The 27,697-nt window shown below is 31.0% G+C and overlaps 1 protein-coding gene and 1 pseudogene across 3 annotated transcripts in view; both read right to left on the reverse strand.

The window, feature by feature from the left end:
* Positions 1-27,697, reverse strand: part of Col11a1 (collagen type XI alpha 1 chain) — a 210,341-nt gene that overhangs the window by 105,999 nt on the left and 76,645 nt on the right. Inside the window, exons 6-24 of one of the 3 annotated variants that reach the window (XM_027943108.2) lie at positions 24,114-24,251; positions 23,843-23,935; positions 21,470-21,721; positions 20,815-20,877; positions 20,175-20,216; positions 19,142-19,204; positions 18,299-18,373; positions 17,007-17,090; positions 14,758-14,814; positions 11,994-12,047; positions 9,260-9,313; positions 9,091-9,144; positions 8,873-8,926; positions 7,676-7,729; positions 7,514-7,558; positions 5,487-5,540; positions 4,852-4,896; positions 4,538-4,591; positions 4,020-4,064 (exon numbers count right to left, since the gene is read on the reverse strand). In XM_027943108.2, coding sequence (XP_027798909.1) covers positions 4,020-4,064; positions 4,538-4,591; positions 4,852-4,896; positions 5,487-5,540; positions 7,514-7,558; positions 7,676-7,729; positions 8,873-8,926; positions 9,091-9,144; positions 9,260-9,313; positions 11,994-12,047; positions 14,758-14,814; positions 17,007-17,090; positions 18,299-18,373; positions 19,142-19,204; positions 20,175-20,216; positions 20,815-20,877; positions 21,470-21,721; positions 23,843-23,935; positions 24,114-24,251 — 1,380 coding nt within the window. Of the gene's footprint in view, positions 1-4,019; positions 4,065-4,537; positions 4,592-4,851; positions 4,897-5,486; positions 5,541-7,513; positions 7,559-7,675; positions 7,730-8,872; positions 8,927-9,090; positions 9,145-9,259; positions 9,314-11,993; positions 12,048-14,757; positions 14,815-17,006; positions 17,091-18,298; positions 18,374-19,141; positions 19,205-20,174; positions 20,217-20,814; positions 20,878-21,469; positions 21,722-23,842; positions 23,936-24,113; positions 24,252-24,512; positions 24,630-27,697 lie in introns of all 3 variants that reach the window. The other 2 variants (XM_027943109.2, XM_027943110.2) reach the window with 2 other exon arrangements.
* Positions 27,552-27,628, reverse strand: LOC114098926 (U4 spliceosomal RNA; annotated as a pseudogene).

A 27,697-nucleotide genomic window follows, 5' to 3' on the forward strand; every position in this document is an offset into this window, starting at 1 on the left:
GAGATAATAATAAATTAATTATATTACTGGCTTATGTATTTACTATATCATACTTTTATCATTATTTTAGAGTGTAATCCTTCTATCTATAAAAAAAATTACTTTAAAACAGTATGCTGCACCATACTGGTGGATGTCTCACCCATCTATTCACCACATCTTGATAGCAATAAGAGGCCACATCAAGTGACTCACCTATGTCATATGGTTTCATGTGAGTACATGCCATGATGTTAACATAGGAATGCAATGACCTAATGATTGATTTCTCAAACTGTATCTTGTTGTTAAGTGACATATAACTATAACTTCAGAGTATGGTGAAATGCACTAATTATAAAGAAATTTTTAGAAATATGTTAATGTGTGAAAAATATTCATAGGACATGAAGGAAAACAAATCTATTTTTATGTAAAAGTACATAACTTAATTTGCAATTAACAAATAATAAAATATTAAGTATTTGTTCAACAGATCACTCTAATTCATGTTAACCATGGAGGGTTTCAAATTTTATTTAACATGACCTTTGCTAAGTTTGAAACATGGTAAGCATCACCACTGAAGGAAGAGAAAAGTAGGCACTGATCTAAGATTATTGACTTTTTGGTCCACCCATTAGTCAGGACTTACAACCAATTGAAAAGGCAGGGATACTTCAGCAAGCCTAAATTCTGGACAGTTTAGAGATTTCTCATTCTCAGACAGTGCTTAAAATAAGCCTTGTGTTCATATTGACTACAGAAAAGCATCACTTAAATCAGTAAGAAGTAAAAAAAAAAAATGTAACTTTCAAATTAAAAAGATATAATTTGTAACTAAAATTAATTGCTTTTCTTTTAAAGGATTTAAAACTTTCAATCTCCTTCACCAATCCATAAGTCATATCCAGTCAAGTCATTTAACATTATATAATAATTATTACAAAAAAACTAAATATTTAATGGCAGCATTTTGTGTATCACGTAAATTACCTTTTACTTTCAAGATACTGGTCTTTAGAACAAAATGTAACTACCAAACACAGTACAAGTTCATTAATTATTGTTATCTGGAGATGTGTTATTTGTATGACAACAACTCGGTGAACAATACTTGGATCTTTTTTGTTGATATATATTTGAAGGTAAACAAGAAATATTAAAACTCTTGCACTATAAGATGATTTTTTAATAAAATTGAAATCAATCCATCTTTTTTACATTGGAAGTTCAGTGACAGCAGAGTGCTTTGTCTGCTTTTAAACTGCTTGATATTTCCCTGGAGAAGCAGGAATAAAAATAAATAAATGTTATCTAGTTTAGATTTTAATAAAATAGTTAAAATTTATGGAGTGCATCTATGCACTGTGTTGAGCAATTTATATGCATTATCCTCTTTGTCTCAATGAACCTCATGAAATATTATTATCTGTTAATGTGTGACAAACTTGCAATCTGAATGATTCCAAGTCCACATCCATGTCTTCAAAATCCCTTCCATTAATGGATATTTATTTGTGTCATGCTATTTTGTACTGAGCTCAAAGCAATTAACATATGAGTGATATGAATTCTAAACTCATAAATCACAGGGAATATTCAGTATATATGTCAGAAAAAATATAGCTGTCTTATCTATTTTAACTCAGTAACTTAAACTTTTAGATATTTTGTCACAAATATAATAAAAGCTATAATAACCTAAGATGAAATATATAATGGTTCTTGGATATTAAAAATATCACATTAATTAAATTATTTGTAAATTACTATTATCTTATGAAACAATTAAAAATCACTATTCATTAATGGTTTGGGAAACAAAGTTCTTGAGCCAGATCATGGTATATCATAAAGAAAGATAAAGCCAGATCATGGTATAAAGTAAAATAATATGTTTAACTTTTTAATATACATGCAATACAAAAACTATGTCATGACTGCAATTTAACTAAAATTATTCCCTCATGTTCTTCAGTTCCTTTCTCCTTTTGATGGAAAAAGATTGTCATTAAATTTACAAGTTGGATATGTTCAGAACAGAGAGAGTAGCAGCATATAGTTAAGATAGCTCTCGTCTTAATACTAAAAAATGCAGTAAAAAATCTTATCTTGTATTTTGTATTTGGCTCAACAAAGGGAATTCAGATATGGTAATGTTTCTTAAAAGCAAATTCCTTTTAATAATTCAGGTTATACATGACAAAGTTATGGTTAAAAAATTAATAGGTGCATGCATCAAGTACAATCTATAACAAATATAACGTTTATTACAATGAGGTAATATAAACCTTAAGAGTGGCCTGAATTACAATTGTCGATCTAAAGTAAAGGTTTAAAATCACCTTCAGAATCTAAAGTTTTGAATTCATAGGACATTTTTGCAATAACATTCCTATTCTGCAACCATATTGAAAAAAATCTACAGAAAAAACTACTTCAATACTGCAACCATATAGAAAACAATCTACAGAAAAAAAAACACTTAAATGAGCAATTAAATTTGATGTATGTTAATTTTTAAAACTCAGTAAGGAAAGTAAATCAATTACAGTATAATCCAGAGATTTGAGTAGATATTTTAACAGAGAAGTTACAGAAAAACAGCCAATAAGCACATAACAATATGCTTAACACCACTATTGATTAAGGGAATACATATTAACCCACAATGAAATACTATGTGACACTAACAAGAATGACCAAAACTAAAAGAGACAATATAAGTATTGGCGAGGATGTGGAGGAACTCTTATCCATACATATTTTAGTGGAAACTACACCAAAAAATGGTGCAACTACTTTGGAAAGTAGTTTAGAAGCTTCCTAAAATGATAAACATAAATTTACCAGGTAACTAGAACTCCTAGGTATCTACCAAAAAGAAATGAAAACATGCCTATGCAGACACTTGCATGCAAAGAGCCACATAATACCATTTTATGGATAAAAGCTAAAAGGCATAAGCTACCCATATGATCAACAACTACTGAATAAGAAAGCAGAACATAGGAATATAATACTGTGTGGCAATAAAAAGAATCAAAATACTGATATGTGCCACTACATTAAACATCAAAAACATTATACCAAATCACAGAAGTTAGACATACAGGTCATATACTATATTAACCATATGTTTAAATCCATATATCATATTCATATACATATTTTATTAATATGGAATCTTCAGAAAAAGCAAATCTATACAAAGTAAAGTAGTTGTCTAGTTGTTGGTATGGATATGGATTGCAAATTGACATAAGGAATCTTTCTAGAGTTGTGTAAATATTCTAACATTAGCTTGTGGCACCGCTGTATAAATTAATTTAAAATCATTTACTATACACCTGAAACAAGTGAATTTTATGGTATATAAATAATACCTCAACAAAGGTTTTATTTTTTTAAATTGGTATGTTCATAGAAATACACAACAGTAATAAAAAATTCTCATATCTAGCTAACTATTGTGCTATAACTATGGTGAACAGGATAGAGTACTCAGGGAATCTTGTAGAGAAGATCATGGGAATATCAGACATCTCTTTAATTAAAGACTAATTTTTGTTTTGATCCAGTCATTGAGTTATTAACAAGGACATCATTTGCCAGTTATACGTGAAAAATAATAGCAGCAACAGGTTCACAATTTTCCTTAATCAGATCATATTACAAACCCTTTGTTGCAAACAAACCCAATCACATTTTTCAAGTAATGAGGCAAAAAAAAAAAAAGAGGATCAACATAAATAGAAAACATTCATTCATGGTAGTAGGTTTCTGACATTAACAGAGCTGAGAGTGTCACATTTGGAAGCTGTCTAAATGGTAGCTAGGCAAAATTTTGTCATTCACAGTTTAAAGATGAATGAATTCTGTCCACACTGTATTCTCATGATTTAACTTCAGATTAATTCCTCATGTTCTGTGCTGTAAGGATATCTTATCAGGAACAAAAGGCCAGCCTTACAGCTGCCTAAGGCTGTTAACACAAATTGTTCATCAGAGATTACTAGAATAACAAAATAACTTACTTTTTCACCGGGAGGACCAATTGGACCTTGTGGACCAGGAAGACCCTATTTCAAAAGAATTTATTTCATGTCAGGAATCACATCACAAGAACATATTATTAAAATAGTAAATTATTAGCTCTCCAATACACATGAAATGAGTTGAGAATCAGTGTGTATGTAGACACACACACATTCTCTGCATTCTCTGGAGAGTTTGAGAACATTATGAGGAGTTTTACACAAGCTACTCTTTTTGCAAAGAGACTGTAAAGTGATCCTATTCAGAACTCTCCTGCAGGTGTGGCTATTGATCCTGGCATTCTGCGAATGCTGAATGACTCATTTTTCTCTTGGAAGAAAAGGGCCTGTGCAAGTTTATTTAAATTTTTTAAAAAATTAAAAATAAGAATTATTTTCTAGTATTCACATTTTAAAGTTTTAGCCTTACATAGAAAGTTTTGAAGGTGTCTATTTCCTTGTGAAAAGAGACTATTTTACCCCATTGTCTTAAAGGAACTATAATAGCATAGACTCACTTGTGGTCCTGGATTCCCTTGCTGACCTGGAGGTCCAGGCTCCCCTTGGGGACCCTGTAATAGGAAAATACAAAGTCCTTAATAAGGCATTTTTGCAAGATAATGCTTTGGAGGGTTTTTTTTTGCCTCAGCTTGAAAAGTAGTCCACAAATCAGTTTTCCCTTAAGATCATCTGTAAAATAGTGAAACTACTACTGATAGTAGTAGTTAAAATATTTAACACAATGGTGTAATAAATGTTTATTTTAAATTTAGCAGCAAAATTCCTTAATGCCCAGATTCCAGAGATGAGTTTATTGATATTTGCTACATACCATGTTCCCTTTTGGTCCTGGGGGTCCATCTACACCTGCAATACCCTTCAATAAAGAAAAAAAAAAAAAAAAAAAAAAAAAAAAAAAAAAAAAAATATATATATATATATATATATATATATATATATATATACAGAGTTGTTTAAAAAATCTCAATGCTAAAACAGAAATTCAAAAGGCTACTATAATAACATGACACATGCTAACCAAGGGTGACAAAGATTCTTTTTAGAATTAAATAAAAGTAGGTATTTAAGAATTAGTGAAAATGAGGCTGGGCCTACTGTCTTCCATCCATTTCCACCTTCGAGATAATCTAGCATAATTTTCTATTGTGTGCTCATGAGTTATCACAAAATCCATAAGACTGATAAGTTAAATGAAAAAAGGAGGGAAGGGAATGACCCCAAGAGGCAACATATATTATTATACATATGATATATATATATACTATATAATATATATTATTATATAATATGTAACAGTATATAACATGTTTTAATATCTTAAAACAGAATATAAAAGGTAGCTAACTCTTGATTGATTAAGAAGAGATCTTACACCCTCCCAAGTTTGAAGAGTTTATCAACATGCTTTCTCTAGGAAATCCAGAATGTTTTTCAAGCAGTACATACAGGCTGCCCTGGAGGTCCTGGAGTTCCCCTTGGTCCCAGCAAACCTCGTGGGCCCTAAGGAGAGAAGAAAAGAAAACATGTCCTCATGAGAGATGCCCTCAGAATAGGCCTCGTCCCTTGAAAAAATTCCAATATATTTAGAGTAAAAATATTTGCACATCTTCTCTAAATACACTGAAAGTGATATTTAACTACTATTGTTATGTAATGTAAGTATCTAGTTTTTATACTGACCTAAAAGCCAGAAACTATAACAGTGAATCTTTAGTACAGAAACTGTATGCATTCAATTATAAAAATTTGCATAAGAATCACTTAGGGAATTTTTAAAAGAAACAAATAATTTAATACTTTTATAAGGCACTTTTGTATCATTTTTGGATTTGAATGGCAACACTGAATCTTATTATGCATCAGATAAACTAAAAATAACAGTGCCCTGATTCTCATTTACTTCACTTAGGTAAGAGAACATTCATTAAAAGGAACAAATAGGGGGCTAAGGTTTGTAGCTTAGTGACAGGGCACTTGCCTAGCATGTGTGAGGCACTGAGTTTGATCCTCAACATGACATATAAATTAATTAATTAAATAAATGTTCATCAACAACTAAAAAATATTTATATATATTAGGACCTCGGTCTATACCCAAAGGACTTAAAAACAGCATACTACAGGGACAGAGTGACATCAATGTTTATAGCAGCACAATTCACAATAGCTAAACTGTGGAACCAACATAGATGCCCTTTAATTGATGAATGGATTAAAAAATGTGGCATATCTACACAATGGAATATTATTCAGCAATAAAAGAGAATAAAAATCATGTCATTTGCAGGTAAACGGACGACATTGAAGAAGATGATGCTAAGTGAAGTTAGCCAATCCCAAAAAACCAAATGCCAAATGTTTTCTTTTATATAAGGAGGCTGATTCATAGTGGGATACAGAGGGAGCATGGGAGGAATGGACGAACTCTAGATATGGCAGAAGGTTGGAGGGAAGGGAAGGGGCATGGGGTTATTAATGATGGTGGAATGTGATGGACATTATTATCCAAAGTACAGGTATGAAGACATGAATTGGTGTGAATATACTAGTATGCAACCGGAGATATGAAAAAATGTGCTTCATATGTAATAAGAATTGTAATGTATTCCACTGTCATATATAAGAATTGTAATGCATTCCACTGTTATACATAAATAAAAAATAAAATATAAAAGAATTTTAAAAAAATAAAAAATAAAGGAACAGACAGGCAGATAGCTATATATGCAAATTATAGAAACTATTTTCTTGATAGAACATTTCTTAAATTATAGCTATTTAAACTTTGATTTCTCCTCATCTTCTCTCTCCCCATCCTAAAATCCTTGCCTTCCTTTTCCTTCTATTAGAATAGAGAGTACAATAATTTACTACTTCTCCTATATGCTTGACAATAATTGATTTTTGATTTGACAGGTTCTACAATGGAGCAGATTAAGACTAAGAGTAGGAGTACTTTCTCTAGACCAGGTGGTTTATTTGTCATTGTTGTTTGGTCAGCTAGCTTTGAGTAAACCTTCCAGTTCAGTTTCCCCATTATTAATGCTTGGTGGAGAAAAAAAATGACATAATGCTTATTATATTTGCCATATACTAAGTCCCTCGTTTTTTTTGTTTCTTCTGGAAACAAAATTCATTTATTCTAAATATATAAATAGATTATGAAATTATTGATGATACTTAAAAGAAACAAAACAGCAATAAGAACTTGGTAGGGTTTTGGTTAACAATAGTTACATTCCACATGTTTTTCTCTCCAGTATCTAAGATTTTCTTTTAAAACAAAACGGGTGCTAAATGTATCTTTTTTTTTGGTTTGTTTGTTTTTTTAACATGATAATTGCCTCCTTAGCTTAAGCAGGACCACAACATTTTCCTGAATTTATCATTGCCTTTACATATATAACATATGTTATTATTTCCCCCAAAACAGGAAAATGATTATTTAAAAATGAAGAAAAAAAAATCCTTACAGCTTCACCTGGAAGACCCCTGGGTCCTATTTCTCCATCTTCTCCCTGACATGGACAAAATGGAGGGCAATGATATTAGAAAATGCATCATTTCAATGCTACTTTGTTCATTCTTACATATTACTTTGAAACATGTCTTAAAGAAATGAAGTCTTAGTATACCCTCATTCCATCATCACCAGGAGGACCTGGAGGACCTTGGGGACCTCTTTCACCCTAATAAATAAAGACAAACATGATTAGCATATGACATAAGCCATGAGTTCATAGTCTGTCCCACATCTCCCTAACCAGCTAACCAGCTAACTAATACATAGGACAGGGTGAACATACACTGTGTTTGTATTCCTCAGAACAAGTTGCAGAAAATTCACAAATTGAAACTTCTATCTGGTTTTACATATTAGTATGCTAGGGAAAAGGTTCCCTCAATTATCAATGCAAAAAGGCTCAAATACAATAAATACCTAAAATGATTTTCAGATATTTTATTATTACAAGCTAAGCATGGAGGAAATTATTTTGTAAGATTGTCTTAAATATGGCTACACTTTCAGGATTTTAATTTAATATTTTCTACCTCTAAAAACATATTAAGTCACATAACTCAATTAAACTAAAAGAGTCTTAGATCCCTTTTAAAATCAAATATCAATTTATCTTGACATGTACTAGCATATACTAGGCATATTGCTAAAATTCTTAAGGTTCTCTTTTCTTTTGTCTTTCTTCATTTTCTTTTCCTGTTTACCTAATTGCTGCTTTACCTTTCTTTATTCTTCATTCTGGTGAAGAAAGTATCTAAAGCTTATTATTATTTTTTAAGGAACTGTCTCTTCATTTAATTTCCCACTAAAACTATCCATTGGATTGCTTAGTGGTTTATTTACCCATAGCAAATTATAGGGTCTCCCATTGAAGTGAAAGCTCAGAGCATCACAAAGAAATAATACAGTCAGTATATTATGGTATTAATGACAGACTGCCTACAGATATCTTCCTTTGAGTGTGTATTTACAGACAAAATGTAGGAAGGAAAGTGAGGCAATAATTAAGATATTAGATGAAAAATTAAATCTCTACCCTTTCCCTTTTATTAATGTGATCTTATCCATACTCTTGAACATTCAGATCATGCCTCAATTTGTTTCCATGAAAAGAATGTTTTAGTATGTAAAAACAATTGCATTGATGTCACATGCATAATTGTATCTTTCTCCCTTTATCTATTAGATGTAATAATTGTAATTATCAAATATTTAAGTTCATTTTTATCTGATTTGCCCAAGTGCATGAATACTAAAACATAGTGTAACTTTCCATTTATAGCTCGATGATAAAGTATTAGATGTATCTTACCCTATGACCTTTGTCACCTGGCAGACCTGGAAGTCCATCAAAGCCTCGATCTCCCTGTAAATGATAATCATTCTCATTGTCACATCCCTAGTAGAGACCTGTACTCTAATTTGATGTCAACTATTATTTCATATCCAGGTATTTTATTTTAAAATAAAAAATTTTCCAGGGTAAATCAATATAGAAGATTTGAATATGGAAATATATGCACTCCTGACCTTTGCCCCAGGCTCTCCTGGCATTCCTCTTCCTCCATCAGCACCTGGGCGACCCTGATAATGTCAAAAACAGCATTAAGCAAAAGGGACTCCTACTAACAGAAAGTAAAAGAAAACAAACTAATCATTACAGATAAATCTCAAAACACACAATAAAAATCAGCCATACCCTTTTCCCAGGTTTTCCAGTTGGACCAGGAGGACCTTGGACACCTCTCGGGCCCTATGTCAAAACATCAAAGTTAAATCATGTGGTAGAATTCTTAGTTAATAAACTCAATAACTTCAAGAGAGATGATTTTAGAAACTGGTATCTTCTTAGCTTGATCTCAGTAATTTAAACACAAGGAAATTATTTCTATGTAAAAATTCAGATAAAGCAGAAGAAAATCAATTTTTCCAAATGGCTTCTTACAAAAACCAAGTCCTATTACTACTAAATATAAATGTAGACATGTGATTACATTTAAACAAAACAAAAACAAAAAACACCTATAATAGAATATTTTAAACCTACAAGTACCCTTAATCACTTGTTTTATTCTCAAAATCATGGGTTTCTCATTTCCTTTGACTGAACACACTTTTCACCATCCTCCCTACTTATCTTTACTTCCCAACCACCCACCTTTTTCATCTGTCTTTTCAGGTTTGGATCATCTCTCCTAGATATTTAGTCTTTCATTGTAGTTTATCATGTTGGATTGTTTTAAGGACAGAATCACCGATTAGATTCCTACTTGCCAAAGATTCCAGCTAAATTTGTTTCAATTATATACTGTGGTAGCTTAGCACAGTATCTGGTACATGTTCCTTCAATCATCTACAAAATGCTGGTGGACTATCTATTAACAGGCATATTAAATATCAGAAACTCTCTTTTACATAGTAGCAGTACAATAAGGAGAAGGATATGTTGTAATGTAAATTACTACACAGCTATAAGAGATCAAATGGAGTTTCAGAATGAATATTATCTTGGTCTTTAAATTAACTATATACTTTTCAACATTAATTCAAACAATTTTTATGTAATGAATGTAGCCAAAAAATGAAATTCACATTCAAAATTAAAAACATTTTTTATGATTGCTACAAAATGTTGATTCTAGAAATATAAAGTTAAAATTGTGTAGTCAGTAGAGGTTAAAAAATATAGCTTTAGCCGGGTGTGGTGGTACCTGCCTATAATCCCAGAAGCTCCAGAGGCTAAGGCAGGGGGATACTGTGTTCAAAGCCAGCCTCAACAAAAGCGAGGCACTAAGCAATTCAGTGGGACTCTGTCTCTAAATAAAATACAAAATAGGGCTGGGGTTGTGGCCCAGTGGCTGAGTGCCCCAGTTCAATCCCTGGTACTCACTCCCAAAAAATATAGCTTAAAAAAAAAAAAAAACTGTTCAAGATTCTACCCTGAACCTAGTTGGAAGACAAAGTACAATAATAAAAAGACACATATTGCTAATTTTAAATGAAAATGGTCCTCGCACATCACTAATCTCTCTTTGGACTTAAGAGAATCAGAAAAACTGTGAAATCCACAAACACCGCTATAGCATGTTTTCAGATTCATCTGTTTTTAAAGAGATGAGTTTAAAAAGAAGAAATTTCACAAATTTTTCAAAAGAATACAATCCCTAGATTTTCATGTAGTACATTTTAATATTTCCATGCAATTTCAAGTTAAGCTGCAAATGTTTTCCATTCTTTTATGGCAATATTAACTAAGCCTAAAAAGGAAGGCTGTCACATCTTGAGTCAGCCAAATATCCTTATCAATTTTCTTTGGATTTTTTTCCTCATTTTAAAATAAACTGGTATGTCCACACAATGGAATACTTACTGGTTAGCAACAAAAGGAATGCATTATTGATGAATTCAACTGTGATGAATCTCAAAGGCATTATGCTGTGTCAAAGAAGCCAATCTCAAAATGTTACCTAAAGTACAATTTCATTTTTGTGATATTTTAAAAGTATAAAACTACACTGATGAAGAACAGATCAGTGGTTGGGACTGGGGGAGAATACACCTATAAAGGGGTGATACCAAGAAATGGTTTGAAGTTATAGAATATTATCTGTTCTAATGATTGTGAGGCAGGTTACAAAGAATGCATTTTAAATCAGTTGTTCCTTGTAATATTTTTAAATAAAATTAATTTTAAAAGAGGGAAAAATTATTGAGCAGACAATCACTTGAGAGATCCTGCAGCCCAATGTAAATCTATATTCACTGAATAGATCAGGAAGCATCTACATTTAAAAATTAATATATTAAAAATAAACATCATCTTTTGTTTTTCTGTTTTTGAGAATATTTGCATAATCTAACAGCTCTACTTAATATCATTAAAGAAAAATTAATACTTTGAATTCTGTTCCACTTAAATACTAAGATCTTTTTAAAATTTTTAGCTTATATGGCTTGAATTTTTCTTAAGTTCCTTACTTCTATGAAGGTTTTGAAGTGAGCTTCCTTTAAATGTATTAAATATCTTTTGTGAGACAATGTGCTAAATTTACTCTCCACAGTAAACATAGGTATGAGGCACCACCAATACAAGTACTACTGCAACTGTTCTGCTCTGCTCTATAGCATCACTAGCCAATTTAGAATTCTAAAGTTCTATTACTTTCAAGCCTGCTCTCACCCACAATTTAAATATGTTTCCACCTACAATTTAAATATATTACCACCCACAATTTAAACATGCTTTAAATTAACTGCTATTGACAGTTTATTGTTCACTTCTAAGGTAACATGACCATAAAGGTAAGGTAAGTAGATTCTTTACTCCTAACAGCAGAAACTTCAACATCTTACTAGATAAAATAAAGTCAATAATAAAATAAGTGAAAAGAACAAATTATCATTATTATTATTTATTATTTATTATTTTTTACCTGAGGACCTGGGTCACCACTCTCACCTTTGGCCCCAGCTGAACCAGGCCCACCCTGTCAAGAAAAATTGAAGGCATAATCATTTAAGTTAGCAATTCTCTGATCACTTACATCCCACTATTTTCACGTGAAATGAATGTTATCCTGAATATACCTTGTCAAACTAGTTGATGTCATTAATTAAAACATTAAACTCTTCAAGCCCTTTCCCTGAAGGGCATCTCTTGTCAGCATGTTGATTTTATTTCAGTGAGTGAACTGTATATAAAGGTCTGCATTTCACTTGTAACTACACCAAAGCCAACCTCATAAAATGGCATTGGGAGTTTCTGGAATGTGTACACCCTCAAGAACACTTAGAAAGATACATAGGCATTATTTATCACTACGTGGTAGAGTAGTACTAGTGCAAAAATTTTTACTGAATAAAGTATGCATTGAATCCTTTTATGCAATAAGGATTTGGCAAAGTGTTACTGCTTTTATAGCCAGATATTTCTTAAACACTGAATTTCACAGTCATAAAATGCCAAGGACAGATGCTATTGCTATCATTATAATTGTGCTGAAATAATGTCAAAGCATTTTTTTTCCCAGATTGGTTTATTTTTTCCTATGGGAATAACTCATTATAACAAACACTTTGTACAAATGTTTACATAATTTTAAAAGTGCAATAAAAACCTGGCACATTAACAGAAACCCTTAACCTGTTTTATGAATGAGTTGCAAGTTTTCAAAATACACATTAAGCCATTCTTATTCCCTAAAAACATTAGATTATTAAAAATAAACATGGTGATTATAATTAGGTTCATGATAAGAAGTTTACATTGTATGTTTTTAAAGTTTATGATTTATTTATATCAATATACATTTTGTTCAACCACGGGGTACATCAAAATAAAGATTAAAATTACACTAACTAAAGATCTTAGCTATCTAGAGCCTCCTGGTGGCTCCAAAGTAAAATAACTACTGATATGATTCCCAAGAAATATGGACAGTACTCTAACATGAATTTTCTCATCTTGAAAGTTAGAAGAATGATGACTTTCAAGCATCTGATTAAAAATTCTTGTAACTGAATTTCTTCTAGAGAAAAACTGGGATTCCACCTTAATACTGAATTGAACACAATTATAGAAATGAACTTATTTTTAATTAATAAGCTGTATTATATACTCTGTGTATACACACTCCCTACTCAACACACTATAATTATTTTGCTCAAACACTTATTCCAAACATCACAAAATAATTGATAATAATAGAATAGGGGAAAGGCATATTTTTTATGTTTCCTGTATAGATAGATACATAGATAGATAAGTAAATTGATTGATAGTTTTTTTTTTATAATGGACACAATACCTTTATTTTATTTGTTTTTATTTTTATGTGGTGCTGGGGACCAAACCCAGTGTCTCACACATGGTAGGCAAGCGCTCTACCACTGAGCCACAACCCCGGTCCCTGTTTTCTGTATATTTTGTGGCACGGATCTCCATTTGTCCATAAAATGACTCAACAAACACAATTGTATAAAATAATGTTCCATCCAAAGAATGTACATATTTGTGTTGAAATATTAATACAGATTTTGTTTTCTAAATCTTAATGAGGAAACTATTTTTACATTGTAGAATTAGTAGAAATCTGAAAGCCTTAAATAATTTGATGTTTTTTAACAAAGTGTACTAGAAAAGAAACACTGAAAAGACATAATATGATTGTTTTCTATCCCACAATTTTTCAGGAAGCTAAAACTTTCCGTAACAAAGAGATAAACTACATAAAAATGCATTGATCTTGACACTGACATTGAAAACGTATTCACGATTGTCAATGTTTTCTCTTTGCCAACCTGTTGTGATGAAATGGCTGAGCCTTAATGACTGGGCAAGGACTGCCAATATAACCTGCTTCTATTGCTTCTGCTCCTCTGTCTTTACCTGCTACAAATCCACTTGTTTGTGTTTGTCATGAAATTCCTTTGTATGATATAAATTTAGAGAGTCTAGACTGTAAATTACAAAGCATAAGGCAGAGTTTTCCAAACATGCTTGGCCATAAGAATCAACCTGTGGCACTCATGAAAAATACCATTCACCAGTTCCAGCTCTCAAACTACATCACCACAGTCCCAAGTTCCAGGACTCAGTGATTTTTATTTTTAATAAAACGTCCTGGTATTTCTTCTGCCCCAAAATTATACAAAACACTAACATGCCTTTTTGTAGTTATATGAACTTGTCAATAACAAGCAATTAAAGTTAGCTCTATTTCCTCCATATTTTATTTGACATAGAGTCTTCCATGGGGCTGGGGTTTTGGTTCAGCGATAGAGTGCTTGCCTAGCATATGGGGGTTGCTGGATTCGATCCTCAGCTAAATAAAATAAAATAAAGGTATTATGTTCAACTATAATTAAAACAAAATATTTTGTAAAAAAGAATCTTCCATATTCCTTCTTACATTTTGAAAAATTCAACAGTAAAAATGCAACAATTTGAATTCTATCAATTATATTATCATAACAACCATGATGTTACTCATGAGCTCATACCATTGAATGTATAGTCCTTCAAAATAAAGTATTATAAAATTTCAAGGTTGAATTAAAAATGTTTTTTTTTAAAGATGGAAACAATATCAAGCACAATATGTTCACTAGTCAGAGGTATGAACAAGCCTGACAGAAGATGCAAGGAACTACTAATATGGAAATTTTAACATGCATTATCTTTTTTGAGTAACCTACCACAGGACCTGGTCTTCCAGTTAGCCCCATTGGGCCAGGAGGGCCTCTCAGAGCGATCTAGAAAGTAAAATATATCAAGTTTAGCCATATTAAATAACATCTGTTATTTGCAGAAGCTACCTTCAAGTAACACATGACTTAAACACATATCATAAGCTACATTCTAGAAAGTGTGCCAGTGTACTGAAGAAATGCAAGTTTCTTGAAAGATAAAAGACTTAACTATCAGACATTTTAAAAAGTGCTAAAACAAAATTTCATAGCATGTTTTGAAAGAATTTAATCAATAATACAAGTTAAAATAGATTTAAGAAGAACAAGTCTAATATCTGACAATTTTCTACTTTGAAGTACACTTCAAAATAATGTATAGGTTATTACTCTTAAATATGTACATACAAATCACATTGAAAATATTTTAGAAGTACTTTATTTGAAGTACTTTAAAATATTTCTAGCAGTATTTTAGGAAAAATTATGATAAAGTGGGGCAGCACAAAGCAGAATTGGACAGAAAGTGTTATGTAATACATCTTTTAATGAATCTAAAATTTAATACTATATAATATATATTTATTATGTATAATCAGAAGCATAAATCACTGATCACATGCACTATTGTTACATTGCACATGAGTAGTGTGATATTAACACACTTGAAAATCTGGAAGACATAGAGTACAACAGGTAAAAATTTTATAGATGTTAAATTAGTATGATGTGCTATTTTTGAATGTTAGTGGATACAAAAGGTGAGTGCTTAGATTTATCAAAACTCATCAAAAGTAAAACTGTGGGGGCTGGGGTTGTGGCTCAAGCGGTAACATGCTCGTCTGGCATGTGCGGGGCGCTAGGTTCGATCCTCAGCACCACATAAAATAAAGATGTTGTGTCCACTGAAAACCGAAAAATAAATAAATATTAAAAAATTCTCTCTCTCTCTCTCTTTAAAAAAAAAGTAAAACTGTGATGGAAATAAATGAAAAATCAGGTTAGAATAGTGCATGAGATGAAACTAATAGGATCTCCAAAATTCCACTGTTACTTCACCATGAGAATTTTGACAATACACATCTTAATCCTTGAGATTAAATATCTAAAAATTTGGAATTATAATGCTTGCTGCCTGTGTTTCAAGCCTATATAAATAAGATGAAGAATTCAATTGCCTCAAAACAGTTAAGTTCAAATAATTACCTTATATTTTTTTCAAAACAGTGTAACTTATAAATCATAGGAATCATCAATTATCACAAATATTTTTAGATATATCATAAAATATTGGAGCATGGCATAATACATCTATATCTTTAAACATGATATAAGTACATAATGAATTTTTTTCAGATTAATAGACTTAAGAAATAAATACATAAACAAATATTGAGAGTAAATTACAACTTTCACTTAATGTTTTCAGGTGTTTTACACAGATATAAATTCATGATGTCAAATAAAATGTTATTATAGAAGGGGTTTATATTGGTTAAAAAAATGAACCATATCCATACCAACCATGAATCCTGTATGTTCTTCTTTTCTTAAAAAGAAAACCAATATTATGAATAAAACTATTAAAGTGTTATATGATTTCTGGTTCCTCCCTGATTCATTCTTTTGATTTTCTCATGCATATTTTAATTATAGTGCAGCTAATTAAAAACATATGTGTGATTATCTGTTTTATAAATCTAAAGAATAGTAGAAGCTTTCAATTGACTGGGATTATAAAGGATAAATATTGAATAGGTTTTATAAAAAACTATAAGTTATAAATATTACAGCTGAAAATACGTACTTGAAATTTCTTTTCATATACAAGGTATCTGAAGAAACATAACTTTTTGGATTATTTGAGATATTTTAAATAATCCAGAGGTTAGGAGGGACAAATTTCTTTCAAACATTATTAATCTAGTGATCCATCAATCACTAGATAAAAATTGGATGTGAAAGATAGGGAGTACTAGGTATTAGTTCATCAGTTTTATTAAGAGACTAGAAATTTTCAGTGTTATGGTAGGAGACAGTCAGAATTATATATGGAAATAAAGCAAGAGTCCATTGTTTAATATCAATTAATAAATATCACAATGAGAAAAAAATATATCTTTAGCACTCTTTCCTTGTAAATTCCATAAACTTTCCAGAAGTCTTCTGTTCATAGTGGTAGCATCTTCCATAGGCATACACACACACAAATTTGACACAGCATCTGGTAATGGGAATATATGTCTATCTTTTCTTACCCGAGCCTGCTGAAGAATAGCCTGAGCCTGAGCTTCCTGAGGAGAGATGGCTGGTCCTTTAGAACTATCACCACCATAACGGAACTAGGCAGAGATAGCATAAAGAAGTTGAAAACTGGCCTTTGTCACATATGATAAACTAGGTGTCCTAACCAATAGACAAAAAACATTTACTTAAAATGGAGTAATTTTACCCCACATCCAAATTAACTCCACAATGTACCATAAGACCCAGTTTTTTAAATTTTTTTAAAATCCTGCTTCTACTTCTTATGGAAGCTCTCTACACATTTTATCAGTTGTAAAAGAGTAAAAGAGTGTACAAACTCCTTACCAATCTCAAAATCTATAATCTCTGACATGAATCATCATGATGTTTAGATCTACAAATATGCTTCCCATACTATTCATTCATTTGTAAAAATGTCATACCTACATAATTTCAGTTACAAATATAAACCTATGTATGTTTCATTGATCAAAACTTTTTGAATTTCCATGAATATACAGAAAAAAAATTTTGAGATATATTAATTTTGCTTATTCATTCCTCAGCAATTATACAAGAAAACTATCCTAACTAGTATTCCTTCATAAAATCATAAAGCTCTGTTTACTTTTAATTCAAAACACAATGTGAGATAATTTTTCACTCTAAATAATTTTTTATCAAAATTTTATTACATTTAAATCAATAAATCTAGGGCATTTTTTCCCATAGCATTAAGGTATAGTATTTGGAAAAGAATCTTGTGGTAAAGCATAATTTTTGAGCAATGAATAATGACATTATAGATAAATCTTCTTTAAAAAGTTTTAACTAGGGCTGGGGATGTGGCTCAGTAGTGGAGCGCTCGCCTAACACATGTGAGGCGCTGGGTTTGACCCTTAGCACCACATAAAAATAAATAAGCAAAATAAATGTACTGTGTCCAACTACAATTAAAATAAATATATATAAAAAGGTGTAACTATAGTCTTTATCGTGATAAATATTATATTAATATTATGTTAAGTAAAATATGAAATATTTGTTAATGATAAACCACATTATTAAAAATATTAAGAAAAACTTTGTTCCTAAAAGTGTAACAAATAATGAAAATTTTACTGTTGACACTGATATTTACCAGGATTTTATGTAGTAAAATTTCCCTTAACTTCCAAAGGCTGTTTGATTAATTATGTGTGCCTTATAGAATGATTTTACTTGACTGCATTCCAAATAGAATTTTTCAGAAACAAGTTGACCAGATATCAAGGTGTCTTTATAAAAATAAAAAGACACATACCGGTAACATTAACATGGTACCAGGAGGACCAGGTAGACCATCAGCACCTGGTAATCCAGGACGTCCTGGTGGACCCTAGGAAAAGAAATGAAGCAATCAAAAGAATGTAATCAATCATATATACAAAATATATTTGTATATTAGATGCAAGTTATATGTCCATAAGATTGCAATAGAACAAGATTTATTTCTACATAGCCAAGTCATATTTAGCAGAAAAGGGGGTAAGTTCTAATACAATATATTTGTCTTCTTTAAATTGTACACATCTTTGATCCTCTATTGTTTTTAAAAGAACAAAAGAAAAAGAAAAGCACACACACATATACACTACACAAAAACAGTGTCTACTCAAGAATGAGTAAAAGACAGACAAGATAATTTACAAGAAGAGTCTGGAGAGACAGTACAAATGATCTACTATGTAATAGAACCCAGAAGTTGATTGATCTTCAGACTAGAATTCAAGTTGGTTACCTCCTTCTAATAGCATTCAAATAAATGCCTATGGTAATGTCTGCAATACAAATTTGAAGAACTGAAACTAATGTGGAGAGCTCATGGAGATGTGAGAATTGACTAAAAATAAAATCTGCTTACTAATGATACCAATTTTACCAGAAATAAACATTATTTAGCCTCACTCTTAAACAATAGTTTAAAAGGTTAATTAAATGTTACAGGACATTGAATTCTTAGACTTCTTACCCTCCCAACCCTCCTACCCTCAGGAAGAATAACATTTTGAAGTTAGAGAATTTAACATTTTAATGTTAATGAATATATTTTAATTCCTTTAATCTGTGGTTATATGCTTTTTTAACGAGAGGACTCTTTACTTACCCTATCACCAGGGTCACCAGGAGGTCCAGAGGGGCCCTGTAGACCTGGAGGACCCATTAGACCCTACAAAGAAACAAACCACGGTCTGAGTCAAATTCCTGAGCCCTTAGTATTCAGGAAAAGTCATCCTTCTAAATCAAAGAACAGCTCATTTATATTTCATAAATATATACTTGTCTCCCAAACAATTGCCCTATTTAGGTTCTTGTGAAAAGACAACATATAGGAACCACTTTGTAGCTAGCACACTGCTCCTCTATGAAGCAGCTCTTGGGTGGAGGCAAACGTCCCAAGGAAAACAGGAAAGGAGAACATGCCAATGTAAAGTCCCTGAGATTGAAGTTGGTTCCCAGTTCTTCCTGAAGAAATGGCACACTCACAAGATTAGACCTCAAATATGTGATAGCTAACTTGAAAATGTAGAAATCCCTTTTTACATTTAGCTTGTAGGAATTTTCATATTCTCTTTTGTAAATCTTTGAAAGCATAAGTATTTTATATTATTTTCAGTAAATGAGAATATAATTAATTCCACACACACACATTAAAAAAAAAAAAAAGATTTGTTACGAGGTCTATTCAGTTCAACTACCTTAAAATAATGACACAATGAGTGATATCAGCCTTATAAGGAAATGACAATGGAATCTCATAATTATTCCTTCTAGAAGTACAGATAGACAGCTACAATCTTCCTAGAATTCTCACCCATGCACTGAAATATAATTATATCTCCCTAATAAAAAGAATGACCTTTTCCTAAATTTTTATAATTTTCAGGTAAAAAGATGAAAATTGGTTATAAGATGCAGAGACATTTAAGCAAAAAAATATTCAAAACAAAATTTAATTCAAGTGTTCTTTAGAGAATAACACTTGGATAGCTAAATCAGAAGGTAGTTCAAGTTCACCAGACCCTCCAAACAAATGTTTGCCCCTAGGATTCAATATTCAAATTAGTAAAAAAAAATCTATTAATAAAATACAAATCTTATATTCAATCATTGAAAAAAATCATATGTCATTTACTTACTGCAGGTCCTGCTGGCCCTGGTGGTCCTTCAACTAGCATACCCTGTAAAAAAAATGATAGAAAATCTTTGACCAGGGAAGTGAAACCCCCAACTAAGTGAATGTAAGACAACACTAAACCATTCCCCATTCCTATTAAATGAAATCAATTACAAACACTTTTGCATAGGAAAAGAAAGAAAAGTAAATTTTCAAAAGAGTATTCTTGTATCATTGCATCACACATTTGGATCTGATAAAATAAGCTCTACGTCCAATAATATATTTCTAATATTGTCATTACAGAAATTAGAGGAAATAATCATAAGATTGGGAATCATAAAAACTAAAGTCATGTTATAACTCCACCACCAAATCATTTGAAACCTCAGAAAAATCACTTAAACACTTCAGATTTTGGTCTTCTTAGCTGTAAAATAAATTCACCCACTTTCAAATTTTGAAATTTCATTTACATAATATTTTGGTTTATTGAAATTGCATTTATTAGAAAAAGCATTACTGATGGACTTTTAGCAAATTATAACCATTTGGACATCAGGATTTTCAATGATAATATATGAACATATATAATAATTTAAGATGATGGCGGTTCATACTATAAACTACAACAATTACACCAACCTTTAAAATGTACTTACAGGTTCAACCACTGCTGGTTCTCCCTTCTGCCCTTTTTCTCCGTATGCACCATGGCCATTTATCTATTGAGTGAAAAATTTAAGACACCCAAAATGTCTTCATGTTAATGAAGCTTTTTCAATATTTTTAAAAAGGAATTCAATCACTTAGAGGAATTTAAACCAACCTATTAAAGTATGTGCTTTTTAAAACAGCAATTTATTAAAGGCTTCAATACTGCAAATAAACCTCAACACTAATTCTTAAAATGAGATCTTAAAACATAGTATAGAAAGAAAAAAAATCTGTAGTTTTCAATTATAGTTCTAAGACACTAAGAAATGTCAGTACTTTAATATAATAGACTAAAAATCAGAAATCAAACTTTCTAGTCCAAAAAGTAATTACTGTATTTTAATCTTGTCAATGATGAGAAATTTTATGTACAATTTTATCAAACTATATTTTTAAAGAAGATTCCAGTAGAGTGGCCTGAGATACAACTACTGAAGATTCCAATTAGGAAGAATCTATCAAGGTGGCCTAAGAGTGGTAAGTATCCACAATTGATATATAAACTCAACCTGTACTTTGAACCAGAAAACACATTAAAATGAACATGAAAACACTCCAAAAATAAGTTAGACAATGACAAAGAGCCTACTGCTGACTTACACTTGTTTCTGTGATATCAGTTTCTGCTGGTACACCTGGACCAAATTCTTCAATAGGGGGGCTTGTTGGTTTATCTTCATATTCTTTATATTCATAAAAATATTCGCCTAAATCTCCATCTACCAGAAGATCAGAGTCCCTGCCGTCTATTTCTTTGTTTTCATATAGTGTGTCCTCGAAATTTTTCCTCTGGGGATCATAATCCTCTCCAGTTATATATTCTTCTGTGAAAACGTCTTCAACAGGATTTGGCTATTAATTTAAGTTACAAGGAATTGGAGAACATAAAGTTTATTGTTAGTGAAGCAAGGTAAGCATTTGTAATTACAGCTTGATGGCAGACAATGAAAGATTTTTATCACTGCTTAAGCAAGATTTGAAGGCTTGGAAAGGTAGCCTCTCAGTATAATTGAAAGAAATACATTTGTACATTGGTATGTACAAAGGCATATTGCTTTCAAAGCACTACTTTTCCCAATAACCTGCAAATATTCACATGGATCCACCATGTATATTTGCTTCCATTGAAAAAAAATTGTGTTAGTCAAGTTGATATTTACTTTATAATTTAAGATTTGAACAATAAAACATTCATATAGCTAAAACTATGCTTAATTTTCAAAGCTCACAGGACATCATTATGAAATAAAATTGCTACAATAAGTCATATAAGCTTGATATTAAATCCCATAGATAAAATATTAATGCCAATTTAATTGTGATTTATCATTGCAATAATTATGCAAAATTGTGTGTATGAAGAGAAATAGTAGTACACTAAACAGTTCATTAAAGTAAATAAAATGTAAATTATAGTCCTCAAAGTAAAAAAAAAGTTATTGTATAATCTCATTTAGAGTATAAATTAAACACTAAAAATCAATTTCATATCAATGACAGTTCCTCAGTGATACAGAAAATAAACTTTGTAGAATGTACTTTTTCTCATAAATAATGCTTTATATAGCATAAATGCAAATCATATATTTTATATGAATACTATGCCTTCTCGTGATTCTGATGAAGTCCAAATATATAATTCATCTTGTGATATTTTCTCTTTTAAATAACTTATCTATGGTATAGTGAATGATATAATTAGAGTAATAGTAAATAAATTAATAGTATACAAAATCTTGTAAAAAATATGTGGATAAGTGATTAATTTAGCAATTGTTATCAATAATAAAATAGCCGATAATCAAAACATTTTTGTACTCTTCAATAAGTACTTGCATTGTCTACAGAGGTTGCGTGTTATCTAGGATCAGAACACAGAATATTGTAAGTTCATAACCCTGGACTAAAGAGCTGGATGAATTTCAAGAAGGTAAAGAAGCATCTTTAATCAAGGCATCCTCTGCTGGAAAATGATGAAATGGAATTAGGTGAAACTTAAAATCCACTCACACCCTAAATATTTATTATTCAAAATTTTGTGTTTAGAGGTAATATTCTTTTGTCTCATAGGGACATGTTTTATATAAATTTCAAATAATTAAATTATTCACACATTCCTTATACTCATTTTTGATAAAATTCAAAGGAATGTATGCCAGATATTTAACAAAGTTAAACTAAATTGTATACTGATTTTTTTTCATAATCAAAATGCATTTGCAATATGGAATTCAGGATGACTGATTTGTAACCTACCCAAATTTAAAACATTTTTTATAAAATCCTGGAATGACTAAGATATATCATCTAATCATAATTAATATCACAATCTCAAGAAATTTGAAAATACAAGTATCTATTAAAATCCGCTGAGACTACATTTTTTCAAAATGCTTCCTGTCATTAAAATTCATGATTATGAGGCCAGGTTCAGGAGGCTGAAGTAGGAGGATTATGAGTTCAAAACCAGCCTCCACAAAAGAGATGCACTAAGCAACTGAGTGAGACCCTGTGTCTAAATAAAACAAAAAATAGGGGTGGGGATATGACTCAGTGGTTGAAGTGGTTGAAAAAAAAATCATGATTATTGGTCAGATGAAATAAAATTCCAATTGCATCAAGCGATGATACAATTTTCACTTCTACAGAAAGATCATGCTGTGACTAGTCTTTGTCACAACGTGTTGAGAAACTTGCTCAACACTAGAAACAATCAAGATCATAGCAGCCAATTCAGTTTGACCATTTTAGCGTTTGCATGAAGCAAAGAATCATGCAAAACCTGAATTGACAATGACTTCAAATGATCGGATTTTATTAATGTAAATCAATGCTATTGCTTCTGTTGCCTTAGTAAAAGAATAAAAACTTGGAATATTCAGAGATTATGGATTCTCCCAGAGCAAAGTATATCAAAATATATAACACATTTTAGCTGTTGGCTTGTGATTTAATGCTGTCTATGTGTATTACCTCATTAGTTCCAGATACACGTCTAGGAGCTTCTGTCTGGTAACTTTCCATTGTTCCATAGTTATATTCTTGAAAATCATCAATAACATTTGCCTAAAAAATTCAAAAGAAAAACAATCAGTAAATGTAAAATCATCTCAAGTATGTAAAAATCGTGAGGGGTACAATATTAGCCAAATGAATATTTATCTAGTTGGGTTAAGACTATGACTCATGATCAGAGATCTTCCAGCTTATCTAGGAGAGATCTTGATTGCTTTTTCTTTGCTACCTTTACCCCTAGTTTGGCTTTTGCTGCTGCTTGATAACTTTTCTTCTTCTTGGTTTTGGGGGGTGTAAACTTTTTGAGTTTTTCCTTTGAGTTAGTGGCCACTGTCCTCATCTTCATTTTGAAATTGGATTTCTTTTTCTGTAAAAATGTGATGAAAGATGGAATGGAAACATAAATAAAGAAAGACGGAAAATAAAAAGTGGGGATGAAAGAAAGAATAAGCAAAAGCCACACGGGCAGCATCCCTGCAGGACAACGACTGTCAAATAAAATCTGTTATTATTCCACAGAAAATAGGTGAATAAAAGGTCCATGGTAAGTCTGGGAAACAGTTGACATAAGCAACCAGAGGAGGATGAAGAGCAGACACCACATACACAGACGCCTCTTTGTTTTTACCTCTGTTTGTGCTATTGTCTCCTCAGTTACAGTGGGGCTCTCTGTTACACTTCCAGCCTCCTTATACTCTGTCTCCCCGTACTCATACTCATATTCCATTATATCCTCAGGTGCATACTACATTGCAAAGGAAAAAAATAGCAGGCAATTTTGTTAGTTGCAAGTAATACTAACAAAGCGGGAATCATCTTCTTAACTTTTACTTAGAGTAAATGTTAAGAAATAGGGAAACACTGTTACTTAAAAGTAATTTTGTTTCACATGGAAGTATTATTATATCATCTTAAACACAGTATAATAACAGGAGAGATAAAGCAGAGTGTGTAAGAGCAGAATCGTGGTTAGGATTATGGGAAAACTAAAAGTTTTGAATAATTCAAACTTTTAATTATTGAGTATGAATCCAAACATAGCATTTATGTTCTTGGATATACCTGTGAATTATTTAGGTTAGTTTTGATTTGTAAAAATTGTTATACAAGGTTCCAGTATGAGAATTTCACAATAATTGATAGGTAATTTTTTTAAAAAAACATACTTAAAAAAATATGAGTAGTCTTCCCGAGTATGAAAGGACTTTCAAATCTATTATAAGATGGGGAAGGAAGAAGGAAAAGGAATCAAGGGACATGAGATGAATCTATATTATTTTCAGAAGACTGTAATCAATGAAATAATGAATTCTACAATTTATTTGGAAATCTCTAACTTCATAGACTTAACTAAAATCAAAGCATTTATAAAGTATTACAAGTTTTGGAATTAGATATGTTTATGATTAATACATTATTTCAGTCTCTGAAATTACTGCTTTCTTTAGCTATAGAAAAAAGAGAATAACATTTAAGTCAATAAATTGAAATTGAAAAATTGCATTTTGTTCCACATTATTCTTTTTTAAAGAATTTGATTGGAGAGGGATCATTTTTTTAATAGAGGGAGATGAAAGAAAACCATTATTGATGGTGTGGAAAATAATGTATTCATTTCCAAAACTAAAATTAAAATTTTTTATCAAGAATATAGATACTAGGAATCAATATTTTCTCATCAAAATAACTACAAATACATTAATCATATACTGCATAAAAATTAAGCAGGAAACTCAATGATCTAAACTTCTAAAGCATGTACACAGGAATACAAAAGGAAACTTACATGTAGTTCCCTAAGTACTGTATTTGGTAAAATTCTAGTAATGACCCAATTTGGCATCTCAATCAAATCTGCCAACAAAATAATGATTGACTAAAAATTTGAGAAAATTGTGATCAGAGTGCCCTCCAATAAGCTCTGTTTGACATAGCCTCAAAAATGAGTGCAAATTTCACACATATATAAAGAGACACATCAAAAGTGAGCCCATGTCAGTTTTGTACATTCAGCCATTAATGAAATACTCTCACTAGAGAAACGTTTCTAGATCCTTCGGCTACAGGTCATGTTGAAATATAAACAGGTGTTCCTTTTGTATTTTTTATGACTGTCAAAGTTCTTATTTGATAAAATAAATAAAAAGATTTTCAATTTTACCCCTGTAATAACAGCTTCATTTTCAATAACTAGATATCCTGGAGGCCATTCAATAAATGTCATTCTTATAAGAATTTGCATAAAATTAGGTAACTAGGAAAATGAATGTGGATCACATTTTAAATATCCGTGCTTTTTCATACTTTTGCAAGTAAGGTAAAATGCCAACTATTTCTAGAAAATTTTCTGTAAGCATTATTAGTAACCTTATTAACTAAAGCAATTAAGTACTAAATTTAGTTACATATTAAGTAGACATAATGGAGATTGAATATTATCTAATGAGTAGTTTGCTATAGTTATAGTCACATGTGTTAAAGTAAGAAATATTGAATATCTTTACTGATCACCAACTTAAAATAAAATATGGGAAAACTAAATATTTGCTAATCTATTTTATGCTTTAGTATTTTAAAATTAAACAAACTTTTCTGAATGACATACATCTATAATGAATTGAAAAAACCAAAATCAGTAAAGATCTAAGACCCAATTTCAAACATGGGCAATTTAAATGCATTTTAAACTGAGGTCTGCTATTCAGCGATATATATTTAAACCTCCACCAAATAACCAATTGATTTTATGTGATGTTTCTCTCTTGTAAGAAAAAATTTCTGCTAACCTTTCTAATCACTCCTCGGTTTGAACACCTTCTAGAGGAAGAACTCTCAGAATGGTTTTGAATAATGGAGGAAATAACATGTTCACTTCTTCAGATTTAAAGCAAAATTTAGTTAGTGGCTTCGGGCACTTCTGGTATGCATGAAGCCTTATTGCCTATTTTTGTGCGCACTTTAGAGGATATGTTGGAGATAGGTAGAAGAAAAAACTGGTTTTCATGAACAGAGGAATATGTGCAAGAAGATGTGCAGAGATGGGATGATTTCAACCTTGATTTGTTCATAGGTCAGCAGAAATTAGAATATGTGATGAGAAAGACTCCTTTTCTGAAAATGTCAAATTCTGTCCTTCACTTAATTTGGTAGAAAAATGTTGCTCTGAGTAAAAACCTGTGCATTTATTGAAACTAGCATGTATAATAAATATTCAGTGAAAAGATGATTTAGGTAATATATTTTGGGAAGCCATTTTATTATGTAAATTTCTTTATAAAGGGTGGTCTTTATTTCGCTTCATTTTTCTTTTTCATCTTTTAAAAAAGAGTATCACTCTTGCTTTTTACATAGAAGGCATTCTATGGTGTGTCATACATTAAGAAGATATGAATCAGGCGTGGTGGTGCACACCTGTAATCTCAGCAACTCAGGAGGCTGAGGTGGGAGGTGCAGGAGTTCAAAGGCAGCCTCAGCAAAAGCGAGGTGCTAAGCAACTCAGTGAGACACTGAAATAAATAAAATACAAAATAGGACTGGGGATGTGGCTCAATGGCTGAGTGCCCCTGAGTTCAATCCCTAGTAACCTCCAAAAAGAAGAAATCATATATAAATTTGATATCCAATGTCTTATAATCAAAAAGACAACTTAACCTGATAAGAATATCACAAACCATAATTTTCAATTAGCAATAATCGCGCCTCAGATAAACTTCATTGGCTACAATACTGCCACTGAGCAAATAATTTTAATATTAGTTACTTTTATATTTAAATGGCATTTAAATTTTAATATTAGTTGATTTTATATTTAAA

The sequence above is a fragment of the Marmota flaviventris genome, chromosome 10 (genome assembly GCF_047511675.1).
Source record: "Marmota flaviventris isolate mMarFla1 chromosome 10, mMarFla1.hap1, whole genome shotgun sequence".
In the NCBI taxonomy this organism is placed as follows: domain Eukaryota; kingdom Metazoa; phylum Chordata; class Mammalia; order Rodentia; family Sciuridae; genus Marmota; species Marmota flaviventris.